Here is a 15,476-nt window from a genome sequence, read left to right as displayed (position 1 = left end):
TTATGAACATACAGGGACAATGACAAAACCTTTATTAAACAATGCAAGAATTTACAGACTTACAGACATTTACAGCATTCGTTTTTACATAAAAAAAAAAGTGTCAGCTCAGGCCAGCCCCAATGAGCAACAACACCTAAAGGCTACCAAGCACACACACACATATTCAAACAAACAAACACACACACACACACACACACACACACACACCAAATGAACAAGCAGCCAATTTGTTTAAAACTGAACTTTCAGGTAAAGATGGTTTGACCCCCTTTCCTAATTCAAATTATGCCCTCTGCTCTCATTTCTTCCTCATAAATTGTTCTTCAGGTTGAAGATGTTTTTCATAACGCAGATGATAAGGTGAATATCGTAAGCAACCTACTAATACATGAAAAGTGCATGCTTTGTCATCATCAAAAAAACATGAATCAATTCTGAATGAAAAATTAAAGAAATGTCAGAAGCAGTTGTTTACATGTATCATTCAGGAACAATACAAATGAATAAGTAAACTCAACCTCAAAAGAGAATGAAAGTCAAAAAGATGTGACGATGGATTAAGCCAATACCTCAATTTATCCACATAGGTATCAGGCCAAAATTTGCCTGGGATTAAAACTGAGAGCTTGACTAGTCATTGTCATCAGCTGCTCCCTGACCATATGATATATAAAAATATTTGTATTACCAGCAATGTTTTAATGTTCTTTATGCATTTTTGTAGTCACTGAAATGGGAGGGGTGGCTCACCTTGCCTTATAGAAGAAGGTGATAATTAGAGATCCCTCATTTAATATTATTTACATCTAGATTACATTTTTGAATGTCTGTAGGATTACAATAGATTTATCAACATTTTCCTATTTATATAACATATAAGTGCTATGTTTAACCTTTGCTTGAAATCAACTGCTGCTAACAAATAAGTTTCCATCTGTGGGTGTCAGTAAACAGAGCATAACATAATGCACACACAGATATGTAAACACATTATATGAGCCCAGTGTATAATGTAATATTAAAACAGTGAATGTGACAAAACCAAATCAAGGCTTTATGTTTACCAAAATCAAATGTAGTGTAGCATTACAAAAGATGATTTTCATACTGATTGTAATGCTGGGATGAAAATGAGCCCTTATATCTCCAGTTACACTGAGAACACCACCAGGAACAATGTATGAGTGGGTCTACCAGGAGTATTGACATTAATTGACAGAAAAATCACTGAGGTGCTAAGATGATTTTTTTTAGTCTGCAATAATTGTTTAAACCAAAAACAATCTCAAAGAAACACTTACAGAAACACTGCATGTGATTATATACCCCAGTTATGGTTATCTTTAAACATATTGAACATCTGTACAAAATAATAAACATTCAATGGTATTTTCACAAAATATCAGGGATGATTTGAGGTTTTGAATGCCAATAACATCAGGTATGTATCATAAATCAAATCTGTTGGCGTTTTGAATGTGATACAAAAGCCTCGGCACATTGTCCCTGACCCAACTGTGTCTTTTCCAGAACTGTCTAATAAAGCAGATATCCCTCAACAGTTAGCTACAAAATATAACTTTTATGTGATTTCTAGCCCTCATTTGTCTTTCCCACCTTTCCTCACTGTAAACTATATAATGAAACAAAGATGCCAATAAAGTAAACTTTAAAAGATGAGAAATCATTACAAACAAGAGAACAAATACGGATTCTGATTAAATTGCTGTAAGAATACATGGGTACACATGGGTTAATGGTGAAGCAAGGCTTGTATGGTTGGATTCCTGAGAGCATTAGTTGAGGGGTCTGTGTGCGTGTGTGTGTGTGTGTGTGTGTGTGTGTGTGCGTGCATGCGTGCATGCGTGCATGCGTGTGTGTGTTTTCACATGGTGCAACACTTGTTCTTGTGTGTGTGAGAGTCTTTGAAGCGGAGTCTCTGCTTGGATCGATATTTCTCCAGGTAAGTTAGCTGTTTGCTGTTGATGGCTCCACGGCGCTTCCTAAAAGATACGAACACACAAACATTAAATGGTGGAAGTCAATAGTGTTACCTTTTAAATCTCTGCTTTCAGTGTCTCTGTAAACACAGACTGCCAACAGCTTCTGTATATCCAATCTCTTCTTGTACAATCCAGTTTAAAATTTCAAAAATCCTTCTTTGTCTGTATCTACAGCTCCTCCTGTGTTTGTTGTAAATTTTGATAATGTCACCAGAACACCAAAGAAAGACATTTTCAGTTTCTGTGCTTAAGCTATTAGCAATGCTCCCTACTGCTTTTTAATTTAAATTTTAATTTAAGTCAACAGTTTGTGACTGCAGGGTTGTTCATGGTATTCATGAGTATGAGAAGAATGACAGAGAGAAGAGGCAAAGGAAAGGAGGATGAAACTGAGAAGAATTATACATTCCCACCATAAAATAGTCATACATGTGTATAAATTGTGTTTGTGCTGTCCTCTGTTCTTTAATGATGTTAAGCTTTCCTAAAATATTACATAGACTTTTTGCTGGTAATATACTGAAATAAGAAAAAAAACATTCATGTAGTGTTTCAGCTGTTCTAGGTGTCTACAATCATCACATGGTGGTGTATTATAAAATGCTCTATGCTAAACCACTTTAATACATAAACTCATAAGAACAAATGCTCTTACTCAATGATATGTTGTTATAACTGAATGAGGATGAATTTACAGCATATGGTATAGAAATGTACTCACTGCCTGATGAGTTGAATTGCGTCTTCATACTTCATCCCACTTTCTATCAGAGCCAGAGCAACCAGCACAGGAGCCCTGTATGCAGGCATAACCCCAAAAACACACACACAGTCATGTCTATTTCTGTTTAGTCTGATGTCTCAAAAATAACTCCACTTTGTCTGCATCTTAAAAGAGTAATTGAATGATCAGGTTACTGCTGCTGTTCTTGTATGTGGTTAGTGACTTGCAGTCTGTGTTTTTGGTTTTGATTGCAATATGATACCGCGTGTGTGTGTGTGTGTGTGTGTGTGTGTGTGTGTGTGTGTGTGTGTGTGTGTGTGTGTGTATGTGTGTGGAGGTGTATGCATATATTTTTTAATGTGTATCTTACCGTCCCAGTCCAGCCACACAGTGAACAGCCACGCAGCATCCTGGATCCTCCTGAAACTTCTTCTTCAGCAGACTCAACCAATCATCAACAAGCTTACTTGGGGGTGGGGCTCCATCATCAAAGGGCCAATCCTTAAAGAGAAGCAGAACATTTACTTCTTCTCACACTTTATGTACCTATACTGTATTTTGTAACAGGATGACTGATTTAGAGAGTAAATGGTGTGTTTGTGTGTTACATCCTTACCACCACAGTAATGCCGTCTTTCTCAAGCGGTGTTTTGTCATAAGTGATGTCACAGACTCGAACCACAGTGGTGGCACCATACCGCTTCAGGTCCTGGAAGGGACAACAGTAGTAGAGGAGGATTTTCACAACAAAGCCAAAATGCATACAGTTTGTGTTGTATGTGTATCTTATCTTTATGAAGCTCTGCAGTGTGCTGATGGCAGTAACGCACATGTTTCCTTACCTCTGTGAAGGAGCTGAGTGTGTTGTCTGTGGGGTTGTGAGTGATAAGGAATCTCATGTTCTTGTGGCAAAGTTCCACTGGAGCTGGACGATTCATGGTGATCAGTGTGACCTTTGACCTCCCAGGATGACTTCTGACCTTTATGTGTTAGCAGGTAGTTGTTAGTAATGAGCCCAATGTCAAGGAGAAATGTTTAGGCCTATACTTACATATAACTTCTAATAAACACAATTTCAAACATATAAGCTATATTTAAAGCATGTTCTAAAGTCAACCAGACATTGCTTATACAGAAGTTATTACACACATGACAAAAATTCCCAAATGGTCTTGAAAAGCTAGAACTACATGTAACAAAATGTCATAACACAAGTTACCTCAAACATTAAGGGTGTTTTACACACTATAGTGAGATCACATGTAATTTTACAGGTTTGTGATCTTTTATTCCTTCTTAGCAGAACCTGCCCGAATATCGCAAGCTTGACTCTACCAGGGCACTTTTCAAAATTTGTCTACACCTTTATACAGTTGAATAGTTCAACCTTTTTCTGAGGAAAACACTAAATTATCAGGTAATTACCTTAGCTTATTTTAACTTTGCTAAAAAAAAAACTAGAAGTGACCTGTAAAACCACAAGTTGTCATTTTCACATTTTGGTTTTTGTACGAATTAGAAAAAGCTAACTAACTAAGCTAGCTTAGCTTTATGCTACACCAAGTGGCTGCTGACCCCAGCTTCATATTCACTAGATATGAGAGTGGTATTGATCTACTCATCTAAATCTAAAGACAACAAGTAAGTGTGTTCCCCAAAAAAGTACAGCTCATTATTCAAAACATAATAGAACTCACAATAATTAATTAGCAAATAAATAAACAAGTTAGAAGCTGGTGGTGGGATAATATTGGTCAGAAAGAAATGCAATATTGAAGTTAAATTCCCACCACACCCATGGATCACCCCCACAGCTGTTTTCACTTATTTGGTTGATTACACGTTTTCTCAGGACAACTATGCTTGACTGACATCGTCCTTTAATGACCCTGTTGTTCTTCTTTGTCATTCTTATTGGTACGCTGAGGTTGGTTAACACGTTATTTCCCTACATAGCTCCGCCCGACTTTACGCAGGCAGAATAACTGAAAACCCGTGAACATGAGAACCCTCAAGAGTAAACAAAATCTGTTACTGATGTTGGATTGTTCTGAATGGAGCTGTGAACTTTTACTGATAAGGGTGCATTTTATAATTAAAACGCATTGATATTACACTTGTATTAGTATACTGGATGTAAAACAAAAACAAACATGACAAAATCACAGCTGTCATTTGAGCAGTTCCTCAGTGTCTCTTGATCTGCATTGCTCTTGCTCACATTTTCATTAAGATCACAGGGATGTGAGTGTATTTTAGGATGGCATTTTAATTTCAATTATCTTAATTCAGGCATGCCTCACATTCCCCAACGCGTACACAGCTACTATTTTAGCACTGATAAGAACTATTTTGGTGATATCAGACTCCTCATGTGTAACCACGCCATAGGGGAAGGCAACAAACTAAATGTGGATAGACTAAGAAAGTGGGTGGCCAGTGATGGCAGCTTATTCATATCACAGTATAGTGTAGTGCAGAACTTTATCAGAAACTTAAATTTCCCAAGAATAGAGGATCTGTTCACACCTCTCCCCACCATTATTCACACAGGGCAGGGTGTATACAAAGACTAATGTTTCTTGTTGTTTTGATGGGAGAAGTGAATGTGCTTTGTCAAAGCATTATTTTCAGATTTCAAAGAAGAAAATTTCCCCTCCAAAAAGACATGAATTGTGGTGTCTTTTAAAGTTCACATGAAGTGTATTCTGAACCTAAAAAAATACAGAACTATCCTGTAACTAGCCATGTGTGGAGTGCCTGAACAAGTCAGTAAAATACAGGAGTTAAAAAGTGTTGGTGCATCACTATATTTAGTCAAGATCTGGTGACCAGTTACCTCTCACCTTTAACTCCAGCTGTAGCAGTTAGCTGCTTTGTCTTCAGGTCTCCAGGTGAATCTGGACTTCTTGTCTGCCGCGGAAACTCCTGTTTATAGCCGTTATTTTCCCAATTCTGAGGTCCTGTTGTCGTGACTCTTTTACGCCATCAATTGACTGTATCCTATAGTCCAAGAGGCTACAGTGTGTCAGTTCTCTTTGTGTCCTTCTCTTTGTTTTGATCTCTCTGATTGTCCAGTCCTCCCCTCTTTCTCTCTTTGTCTTTCTCAATAGCTGTCTCTTTCCTTCTCTCTCTCCAGTTAGCTTCTGGTGTGCGAGACTCCACTTGTTACCCCATGAGCTGGCTGGTTCAGAGGGCAATGGCCTACGGTCTTTCAGGGTTCAGGGTCCCAGGATGGCATAGTGCAGCTTCATGGGTCTAAATGTGTTGGGCGTGGCAGTAGTCACCACTCCGTCGCACAAACTCCATCAACCAGTGTTTCTAAAGTAATCAACATACAGAAAAATAAACTGGTCATACATTCAGCTTCCAGAGTAATGAAAATGGTTACTAATAAGATCTCAGAGATTCAGCTTTTGTTCCAGTGGTCCAGAAACTGCATCAGCTAAGTCGCATCATATTATGTTGCCAAATATAAAAAATTACACCCATTACTAGTTGTGTAAAGGCGAACTGGAGGCCATCTAATCACCTAATGTACATAAATAAACACACAAACACACACATGAACATATGCACATTTACAGATTTTAAATGTCTTTATTGATGCTGCTATATAAAGTTATATCAGCTCTCCTGGGGAAATTGTTAAGCAGAGAAGCTAAACGGCCTCCTGACACCATGAACAGTAGACACACCCATTGCATATATGGGATGTGATGGATGAAACAGCAGCTCCACTCTTTTTATTGAAAATGTTTTAATTTATAAAAGTGTATTTATATGATGTTAGCAAAGGTGGTTGTTAGACAAGATGGCCTAAAACAACAAAAGACTGTGGGTACAAATTAAGGTTTGCAAATATTTTTGGAAATGGTTTGGTCCTAGTAATCATTTAAAATTGATTCACAAGCCCAAGGCTTATTCCAGACCAGTGATATTTGCAAGGAACTGATTCTGCTTTATCTGACCAGACTTATTCACTTATTATTCACTTATTCAAACAGCTTGAACAGACATGTACAAAAGTGTTTGCATGGAATGGACAAGAAAGCTGGGCAACAGATGACAGACGTACCATGAGCTAGAAAATCTAATATATGCTGGGACTCAAAAAGTATGGAAAATTGTATTAGATAAGCCTGCACAATCTCAACAAAATTAAATTTGGTCTGAGGGGAAAAATGAGAACAAAATCTAAAAAGGAAATGTCTATTTCACCTAGTCTAGGTGGACTGTGTTTGTGTGGCTGAAGGACCTTATTTTGCATTATTTCGCCTTTTAAGCCACCTGAACCCCAACTGCATGCCCCATTGGTTCAGTGTATTTGCAGAAAATTCACATCCACTCCATTCATTACATAAAAAGCAGTGAAATGATGAGGGATGGGCACTGCAGGGAAATTATAATGTAATTTCCTCAAAAGTTAATCAATCAACATTTTTCAGAATTCAAAACAAGACATTACAGCAACTTATAATAAGTGAGAAATGCAATATCCTGCAAGAAATTACCAGTTGTAATTGAGCCGACACTTCAACAAAGGTCAATTATTTTATTAATTGGCTGAGACACTATCTCTGCAAATGGCCAGTGTGATTCTAGTTTATTTTTCTGTTTATTAATAGAGAGATCTGAGATTAAATATTGGTTGAGGACAGCGAGTATAGGTGGAAGATGCTCAAAGATGTAACCCTCCACCTACTCACATGTCCAAACCTTCAGACAAACAACCAGGGAAAGCCCAGAGGTAATCTGGTTAATCTGTGGTCACCTCTTCACCTCAGCTCTGACAGTACACACACCCACACACACACACACACACATTTCATAATCACATGCCGACTTACTCACTCACTCTTCCAGAAGAGTGTAGTCTATTCCAGGTTGTTGACTATCTATAATTAGGAATTTATCCTGTGTTACCACTAATCAGGACAGAGGTCAATTACTTTCCATCCAGTCAATTCAAAATGTAAGAACAACATTTTTCATTTCTGTTTTTAAAGTCTCATGGGACACAAGCACAACAAAATTAAAAGTGAGACACACAGGATAAAAAGTAATTTGCATCAAACAAAGCAAAATGACCGGAGGCACTGTCACTGTCGCAGACAAGACAAAGCAGAGAATTCAAACTGAGCAACAGACCAGCTACAAAATACTTCTAAAGCTTCTAAGCATGAATCAAATAAAGTACTGCAGTCACTTTAGGCATTTAGCTGACACATAAAGCAGAGTTACATAATATAAAAGCAACATACAGAAGTATAAAAGAGCATGATGGAAAGGGCTAGATGGTAAAACGTAAGGCCAGTTATACTGTAAAGCCAATCTTCCCTGTTACCTTAGAGCGCAGTTTGGTTTGTAAAAACAGGTGCGTCCCCAGTTGGTTGTCTGGCTGCCTGGCTGTTTCCCTGTCACAGGCTGGGTCAGGACCCAAAGAAGTTAAAAATGGATCTCAATATTATTTTAGAGCTGTGTTAAGTTGCCAGACATTTCTACAGTACCTGCAATGTACGGCTGAATGAAACACAGTAAGCTTGTAGGTTAGTGTAAAGACACGGCAGGTTAGTGGTAGCCTCAAATAGTTTCAATCCTGTAACAGTGCATTCACCTCTGCTGCTTTCCAGTTAACACCTATAAAGGAGGTTTTGTGTAACAGCTCAAATCACAAGCCACTCTGGAAAAAGAACATATGCTAAATGCATAAATGTGAAATAGTTCTGAAAACCAATAAGGCCTTCCCTCTTACCTCACTGGACAGCTTGGCTGCTGAACAGGGAAATCCACAAACCACTGACTGGCAGTTCCACCAAAGTCCTGCAGAAGCAGCAGCAGCAGCAAGCCTACAACAGTCTGAGTGCTGACATACAACCAGCTGACTGCCTGTTATAGTAAACCCCTGTAGACACTGAATACCTGCAGCTGTATTTATAGCTGTATCTATACGAGCAGCTGATTCCGTGACACATCAGATTTTTGTGGAGACAAAAGTCTCCATTGCAGCTGCACCCCTGTCCTCCTGCTCTCTGCCTGTTGCAGTGAAGTTTTGTAATTAGCTTGAAATGTACTATCTCTACTGAAACTGCTGTGGAATTTTTTTCTATGGATATTCTCTGGAACTGCGGCTATATTTCTTATCTGTCACTCAAGTTCATGTCCTTAAAAGTTGCAAAACCTGTTGTGGCAGGGCGCCTCACTGGCTGTGAGTCAGCATCAGGAACCTTTGCCAAATACTATTTTATTATGATATTTATTTGTACAGTAACAATAACAAAACAAATGCAATACTGAATGTGTGTCCTTACCACTCAGCTCTTCAATGTCATCTCCAATCGCAGACGAATCATCAGTTCTTCTGCCTCTTTGCCACAATAAAGTCCACCTGCTCTCAAGTCTTTTCCTGCTGCTAGAAACTGAAATATCTGGTTGCGAAGCAGAAAGTCTCTCTGCAACAACCTGTGGCTCTGCTCCACTGTCACACTGAACTATCCACCTCAGCCTTGTCCCTCCCTGCCTCTCACTGCAGCGTACAGTATGTGCAAGTCTTTAGCTCTACCTTGCTGTAGCAGTGCGGTGTGCTAGGCTGAGGATCTGCTGTGAGCTGGTCTAATCAGGCTGAGCAGCCATCTGACCCTGACAGCCCTGTCACCACCAGAACACTCCACAGTTAATGCTCTTAGAGGGAGAGGAGAAGAGCCCCCCCCCCCCCCCCCCACCCGTCCTCTTCCTCCTCCTCCCCTTCCTCATCTTCCTCCTCTTCATCCACTCTCTTTCTTCCTCCCTCCCTTCTTCCATCAGGCACTTGGTGGGTAAAGAAGAGGTGCTGTTCCCTCCTCCTCCACTCTCCTCACCCTTTCCTATAGGCAGATGATTACAAGGTTTAGTCAAGGAAGTCCGTGGTTGCACATGTAATACACTTCACAGTGACAAAATAAGCACAGTCAGTGTTTTAATTAATGTTCTTCTCAAATCTGAGAAATATAAGTAAAATAACTTGTTAAATTCTCATGAACGTTACCAGCTATGACACGACTGTCTGGACCTTCTCTTGTTTTCCCTCCCTCCCTCCCCCCTTCCCCTCCCTCTAATGACTAAAAATAGACAGTCCTTTGAGCTACCAGACAGATTGGACAAGTCAAACGTTTGAGCCATGGAATTAACTTTCTCCTTAACTGACAATAGCACCAGGTTGTTTGTTTTTCTGCTGCCAAAGAAGTGTGTAAATCTACTGGGCATCAGTCGATGCGTTCATCCAAAAATAAAATAAAAAGGGTGAAAATGACAGAACTCATTCTCTAAACCAACTGCTACTGAGAAAACCTTTCAATAAATCCATGCAACTTAGGGTTTTTGTTTTTTGGGGTTCGTGTTTAAGTGTTCTGTGTCTAGCTTGTTTAAAAGGTTATGGTATGGAGTCCAGACAGTCACAAGGCAGTCACAAGCACAGAGCAAAGCTGGGGCCTCACCTGGCTATCAATCACTTTGAGCAGAGGTTAACATGACTGCTCATGCACGCACAGAGCTTTAAAAAAAACACATCTTACATGCTAAAATTAGCTGCAACACTATTTGAACAATTCATGACATTAAAATCACTGTTCATGATCATGCCTGGTGCTTATTGCTAAAGCAGTTTTCTGTGTGTATATGTGTTGTCAGGGCTGGAGCTGTATTTGTTGCATTTATTATGGCGGCAAAGTTTTGGCTCTGGTATCATAGCCTGGTGTTATCCCACTGATTTACATTACGCTGACCTGTCACCTTTTTTATTCTGATAACAAGCGTAAATATATCCACAAGTGGTGATTACCAGGCTCCAAACACAAAGTGACAGTTAGATAAAGACCTTCAGAGAGAAGAAGATAGAAAAAGAGATGACTCACCTTTGCCTTCAAACAATATCTAAACATAGAGGTGACATGGCTAACTGTACAGTTAACATATTTTACAACTTCTGCAAGATTTCTTGATGAAAATATTCACACATCCAAATGTATTAGATGCAGGTGCGTTAGAGAGTGTCTTTTCAGTCTTAAAAAAAAAAGAATTTACATCACACTGCTCATTTCAGTCTTCTAGACCTTCAACAGAAGTATTCAAACGGTTCTCACAACCATGATCTTAAATAGATAATGCTGCGCCCGTCTTGTGTGCCCAGGTATGGGACAATTATTCTCCCTTGGGAGTGTCTTTAAGTCATTGACAGTGACTGGTGTGGTCTCTGTCTCTCATATTATATTCCACACACAAGATGAGTGGAGCATTATGTATTTAAGGTCATGGTTGTAAATGTTTTTAATATTTCTGGCGAAGGTCGAGAGAGACAGAAACGTTTGGATGATTTGTAATCAAAATGTGACGCTGAGCAACAATTCTTGCTCCCAACACTTTTAACGTTTTTTTTGTGTTTCCAATAAAAATATACACCTATATACACCTGAGACATCATCACCCTCTCTATTTGTCCTCATTGTTCCCCAGTTCCTCATACTCTTCCTCTCAAGGCTTCCTCTATCTGATCCTCCTGAGTACCAGTCACGTCCAGTGTGACCATCTGTTTTGATGCTACAAATGGCAGTGCACTGGCCTAAACATGGTTGCTGCAATGGTTTCTGGAAATGTGAGCTGACACCCTGTAGGTCAACCCTCAGCTGGCAGTCTTGTGCTTTTTGAGGAGCCTAAAGGACACTTTGGGCGCTGGCTGTGGCCTCATTCCCAGATTCATGAAGGCAATGGGCTGACCTGCAAAGACTTCAGCACTGAGTCCTTTCGCCACAGCCACAAGGAAATGTCAAGGAAGCGCTCAGGCCTTATTTTTATAAACCAGACATTGCTGATGGTGATGATCATGGTCATTATGAATCATTATGTTCAGGGTTGCCTGCCAAAGTTGGATTAAAGTAGCAGCTATGAACAGAGATAATTTATTGCCTTGTTTTCTCATATCAGTGCAGCAACTCTTCAATCATAGCATCAGTGATAGCACAGATAAATAATATGACCATTGCACTTTACATCACTTGATCTTGAGTCAAGCCAAACTTATCCTTCATTTCATATCTTGGGATTGTGTGTGCATATGTACGTGTCAGTGGGAGTGAGTTTTTTCAGTTTGAAAGATAACATAATGTGTTGCATGTGGTCTGGCTGATAAAAGTGGAATAATTCACATTTCCACTGTCAAGAATGAGAACTCATGAGATAGCATGCTCACATTTAAGTCATTCTATTACAAACAAATATCATTTTTATGACATCAAAACTGTAAGAAGTGACAGATTCTGCAGCTAAAGTTTGCTGGAGGACTTAAAACCGGGTGTGCTGTCCCATTGTTTTGTAAGTTTTGTGTGTTTCTTATTTAATCATTCCTTATAAGCTTGACTAAGTGTGGTAGAACTAGAACTTCTTCTCTGTAAGCTATTCTTGGCATTATGCAATGATTGGTGCTATTTAAACCTCCTATCACCTCTATAGCGGAGCGCTAATCTGGATCAGAGCCTTCTTGTCTCGCCCTGTTGTATTTGTGTGTGATTAATACAAACTTAGCCACGGGTAAAAAAAAGAATTGGCTGACCTACTGTGATATAACCAGAATATACATAACGTATATAACTCAGCCATTTTATTTAACAGTGTTATTGATAACTACAGCTGCTACTTGTACAACAGCAATTACTTCAGCCATAAAACTGATTATAATAATACTGATTATTTCGGCTGGTTAATAGCCCATGTTTAACTATTCAAAAATGAAGTTAATCTGTCATGAATCCACCCACCCTGTTTAGTTCTGTGTCATTTGTTCCTGATGAATGACTAAAGTGGGAATCCAGGCACGTTTAGCATTTACACTCATTTACCATGTTGATAAGTATACAATTATGCAATGCATCCCCTCCCCTGGTGAAGTTTGTAATTCTGTCCCTCAGGCACACCACTCATGCAGCTGTGTGAAATACTATGTTCCCTGAGCAACTAGGAAGAAACTGGATATGAAAAGGAAACATAGTCACTCACACCAGGCATCTTTTATAAAGTAATCTGACATTCAGTGTTTCACACATGACCCATAAGTGTTAACAGTGGCTAAATAGCACACAAAGGCAGATTTCGGTTTTATACCGATGTTTAGAGGATGTGATGTAGCAACAGGTGCATCACTATGCTGGAAAACTAAGCTTTTCATTGGGCAGGACTGGATGGAGGAGAAGCAGCAGCAAGCTCTGTGGTCCATTAGGTGACCTTTCAGGCGCTTCCCGTTTTGAATCGTGCTAATATTTCCAAGTGTGACTATGTTACTCAGATAAATAAAGATTAGATTATTATAGGATTATAAGGAAATTAAATACATTAAAAAGAATGTTTGATATTTTTTTTTTTTTTCACTTGTGAATAACTGGATAGTTTTACCTTTTAGGGCCGCTAAAAATATTTCAAATAAAACAGAGAAAAATATGTTTCTCTTTGGTTGGCCTGGATTTGACCCATATATTAGAAAATTGTCTAAATCAATCAAACTTTTAAGTCTGAACTCTGCAGCAGAACAGTGTTTATGATCAAAATTTCTTCTCTATTTCTTCCCTCCTTGAGCCTACACCTGACTAAATCACCACATACCATCACACCTAATCATACTGTAAAAGGAGTCATGGAAAGGGATTGTGTGTTTTTGCACATACACATGCACACACCCTCAAAAACATGCTTACAGGAAAACTCGACACAGAGTGTACGTACACAGAGTGAGGCTCAGAAGAAAATCCTAAACGTACCTACTGACAAACACCCCACAAACAACGAAAATACACACACACACACACACACACACACACACACACACACATACACACACACACATACACACACACACACACAGTCAAGCATGTGGCAAGCGGCAGCAGCTGCTGTGTGTATAATTAGAATGTTTTGAAAGCTGAGAGTCGGACAGCAGAACTTTCACCTGCAGACTGAAGAGTTACCATGACAACCAGGAGTGAGCATGACAGTATAGCTTTATTATATCAGCTATGATACATGGGTATACGAGTGTGTAAGCTTGGTGCCCTGAAGTGAAGGAATTGCAGCAAAAAGAAAAATAAACAAAGTCAGGGTTAGATGCCGTCATGAAAGCTGTTGTTACAGAAGAAACCCACGACACAGAATGTTCATAACAGATGTGCAGGTGCTTATATAAGAGGTTACGTTATCAATACTTGTAACTCAATGATCCCTTCACCATATGCTGAGTCCTCTGCCTTTGAAACTCAGTTTCCATCTCACCGTCCATCCCTTCTGTTTTGGATCAGCCACACCCACATGGGATTTCATAACAAAAATCTTGAAACAAAGAAACTCCAAGTGATTTCCGTAAATATTTTGATATAATATATCTCATGCTAAATTATATGTAAAATTCAAGCTATATATGTGAAAGCACACAAATAAATTTATCTAAATAAGAGGTCTATCCGTTTCTAGCTCATCTCAACAATGTCGAAGTATGAATATTGACAAATGTGACATATCTTGCAATAGCGTTACACATTTAGCAAAGAGTCTAGTTTAGTTAGTTGCAAAAATATAATACTAAACAAAAGTAATGTCAAACAAGGGTTCATTAGGTGTCAAACAAAGCAGTGTGATGAAATCCTGACAGTCAAGTTGCCTGTTGACAAGCTGCATCCAGAAAGTCGACATAAAACTCCATCTAGTGGACTCCACTGGGAAATGACACAAAGGTGCAGTACGTGCAAGGCAACATGTCCTCTCCAAACCAAATGAACTATTTACTCGTTAAGCAGCAGGAAATAAAAACATATTTTGACAAGTGTTTTAACCTTTCAGATTAAGTACAGCTTCAAATGTCTAATTTATGACTGCAAGGTTTATAAAACTTTACTTTCAGTTCAATCAGGCTACTAGATTGAATTGTTATCACAAATGTTAAATGCGTTTTGCACATATTTTTTTTTTACAGTAATTGGTAGTGTAATATATGATACAGTAGAAGAGTTCAGGTGACATCTGACATGTAAGTCTCCTGAGTGACAACACTTGTTACACAAAACGTAGGTTTTCTACTTAAAGTTTTTGGTGGAATCAGGAAATTGGTGCAAATTAAAGACACATGTACAACACATCTTTTTCACAGGACACATTTGGATACGTGCCAGTGGGAAAATCACAGGCATAAACAATAAAATGAATGATAGCTGGATTCCATGTAGTTGCTTCAGTTTCAGGATCTAGGTATTGTGCTTGCCAGCTCACTCTCTGGGACACTTGAAACAGAGTAATCCCTGTGCCTTTCCTGCTGTGACGTGTCAACATGTCTGCAGTGAAAACAGCTGACCTCACTTCCAAGAAAATAGTTTTTCAACATATGTGAACACCATACAAACGATTCATACACATGCTCACATGACCATCTTTTTCAAGTGTTATAATCCCCTCTTCATTTTTTATCACTTTACTGTGGTTTCTTAATTAGAGCACCTCGTTATTTGTCCCTCAACATATGCCTTAGATGCTTCCCACCTAATGAAGGGTGACTTCAGAGCAGTATACTATTCAAAAGGTATAGGTCTATGTGTCAAGGTGTTTAGTATGAACTGATGAACTAACACTTTAATATAATAGACAAAAACTCAAAACATAACAACAACAACAACAACAACAACAACATCAACAAAAATAATAATTATTTGTAGCACAAAATAGAAGCAAGAAAAAACATGGAT

General features: G+C 38.8%; 1 protein-coding gene across 3 annotated transcripts; it reads right to left on the bottom strand.

The window, feature by feature from the left end:
* Positions 1–9: 9 nt before the first annotated feature.
* LOC130172888 (protein tyrosine phosphatase type IVA 3) lies at positions 10–9,405 on the bottom strand. Of its 3 annotated transcripts, none has more exons than XM_056381850.1 (7): positions 9,042–9,405; positions 5,577–6,051; positions 3,573–3,710; positions 3,347–3,439; positions 3,101–3,231; positions 2,728–2,802; positions 10–2,006 (listed from the first exon to the last, which is right to left on the bottom strand). In XM_056381850.1, exons 3-7 carry the CDS (start codon positions 3,666–3,668, stop codon positions 1,889–1,891), a joined length of 513 nt encoding a protein of 170 aa, XP_056237825.1. In that variant the 5' UTR covers positions 3,669–3,710; positions 5,577–6,051; positions 9,042–9,405; the 3' UTR covers positions 10–1,888. The 3 variants fall into 3 exon arrangements, with proteins under 3 accessions (XP_056237825.1, XP_056237826.1, XP_056237827.1); XM_056381851.1 differs by lacking the exon at positions 9,042–9,405 and adding an exon at positions 8,486–8,641; XM_056381852.1 differs by lacking the exon at positions 9,042–9,405 and adding an exon at positions 8,078–8,150.
* Positions 9,406–15,476: the final 6,071 nt, after the last annotated feature.

This window comes from Seriola aureovittata, chromosome 7 (assembly GCF_021018895.1).
Source record: "Seriola aureovittata isolate HTS-2021-v1 ecotype China chromosome 7, ASM2101889v1, whole genome shotgun sequence".
NCBI classification, from domain to species: domain Eukaryota; kingdom Metazoa; phylum Chordata; class Actinopteri; order Carangiformes; family Carangidae; genus Seriola; species Seriola aureovittata.
This window is presented reverse-complemented; position numbering and strand designations above follow the sequence as displayed.

What these genes read in the sequence shown, in the direction of transcription:
- LOC130172888 (XM_056381850.1), bottom strand. Translation starts at nt 3,668, where the DNA reads ATGAATCGTCCAGCTCCAGTGGAACTTTGCCACAAGAACATGAGATTC. An exon ending in TGTGTGGCTGGACTGGGACG is followed by an intron (nt 2,803 to 3,100) that starts GTAAGATACACA and finishes GCCTGCATACAG; the next exon opens with GGCTCCTGTGCTGGTTGCTC. An exon ending in GCAATTCAACTCATCAGGCA is followed by an intron (nt 2,007 to 2,727) that starts GTGAGTACATTT and finishes CGTATCTTTTAG; the next exon opens with GAAGCGCCGTGGAGCCATCA.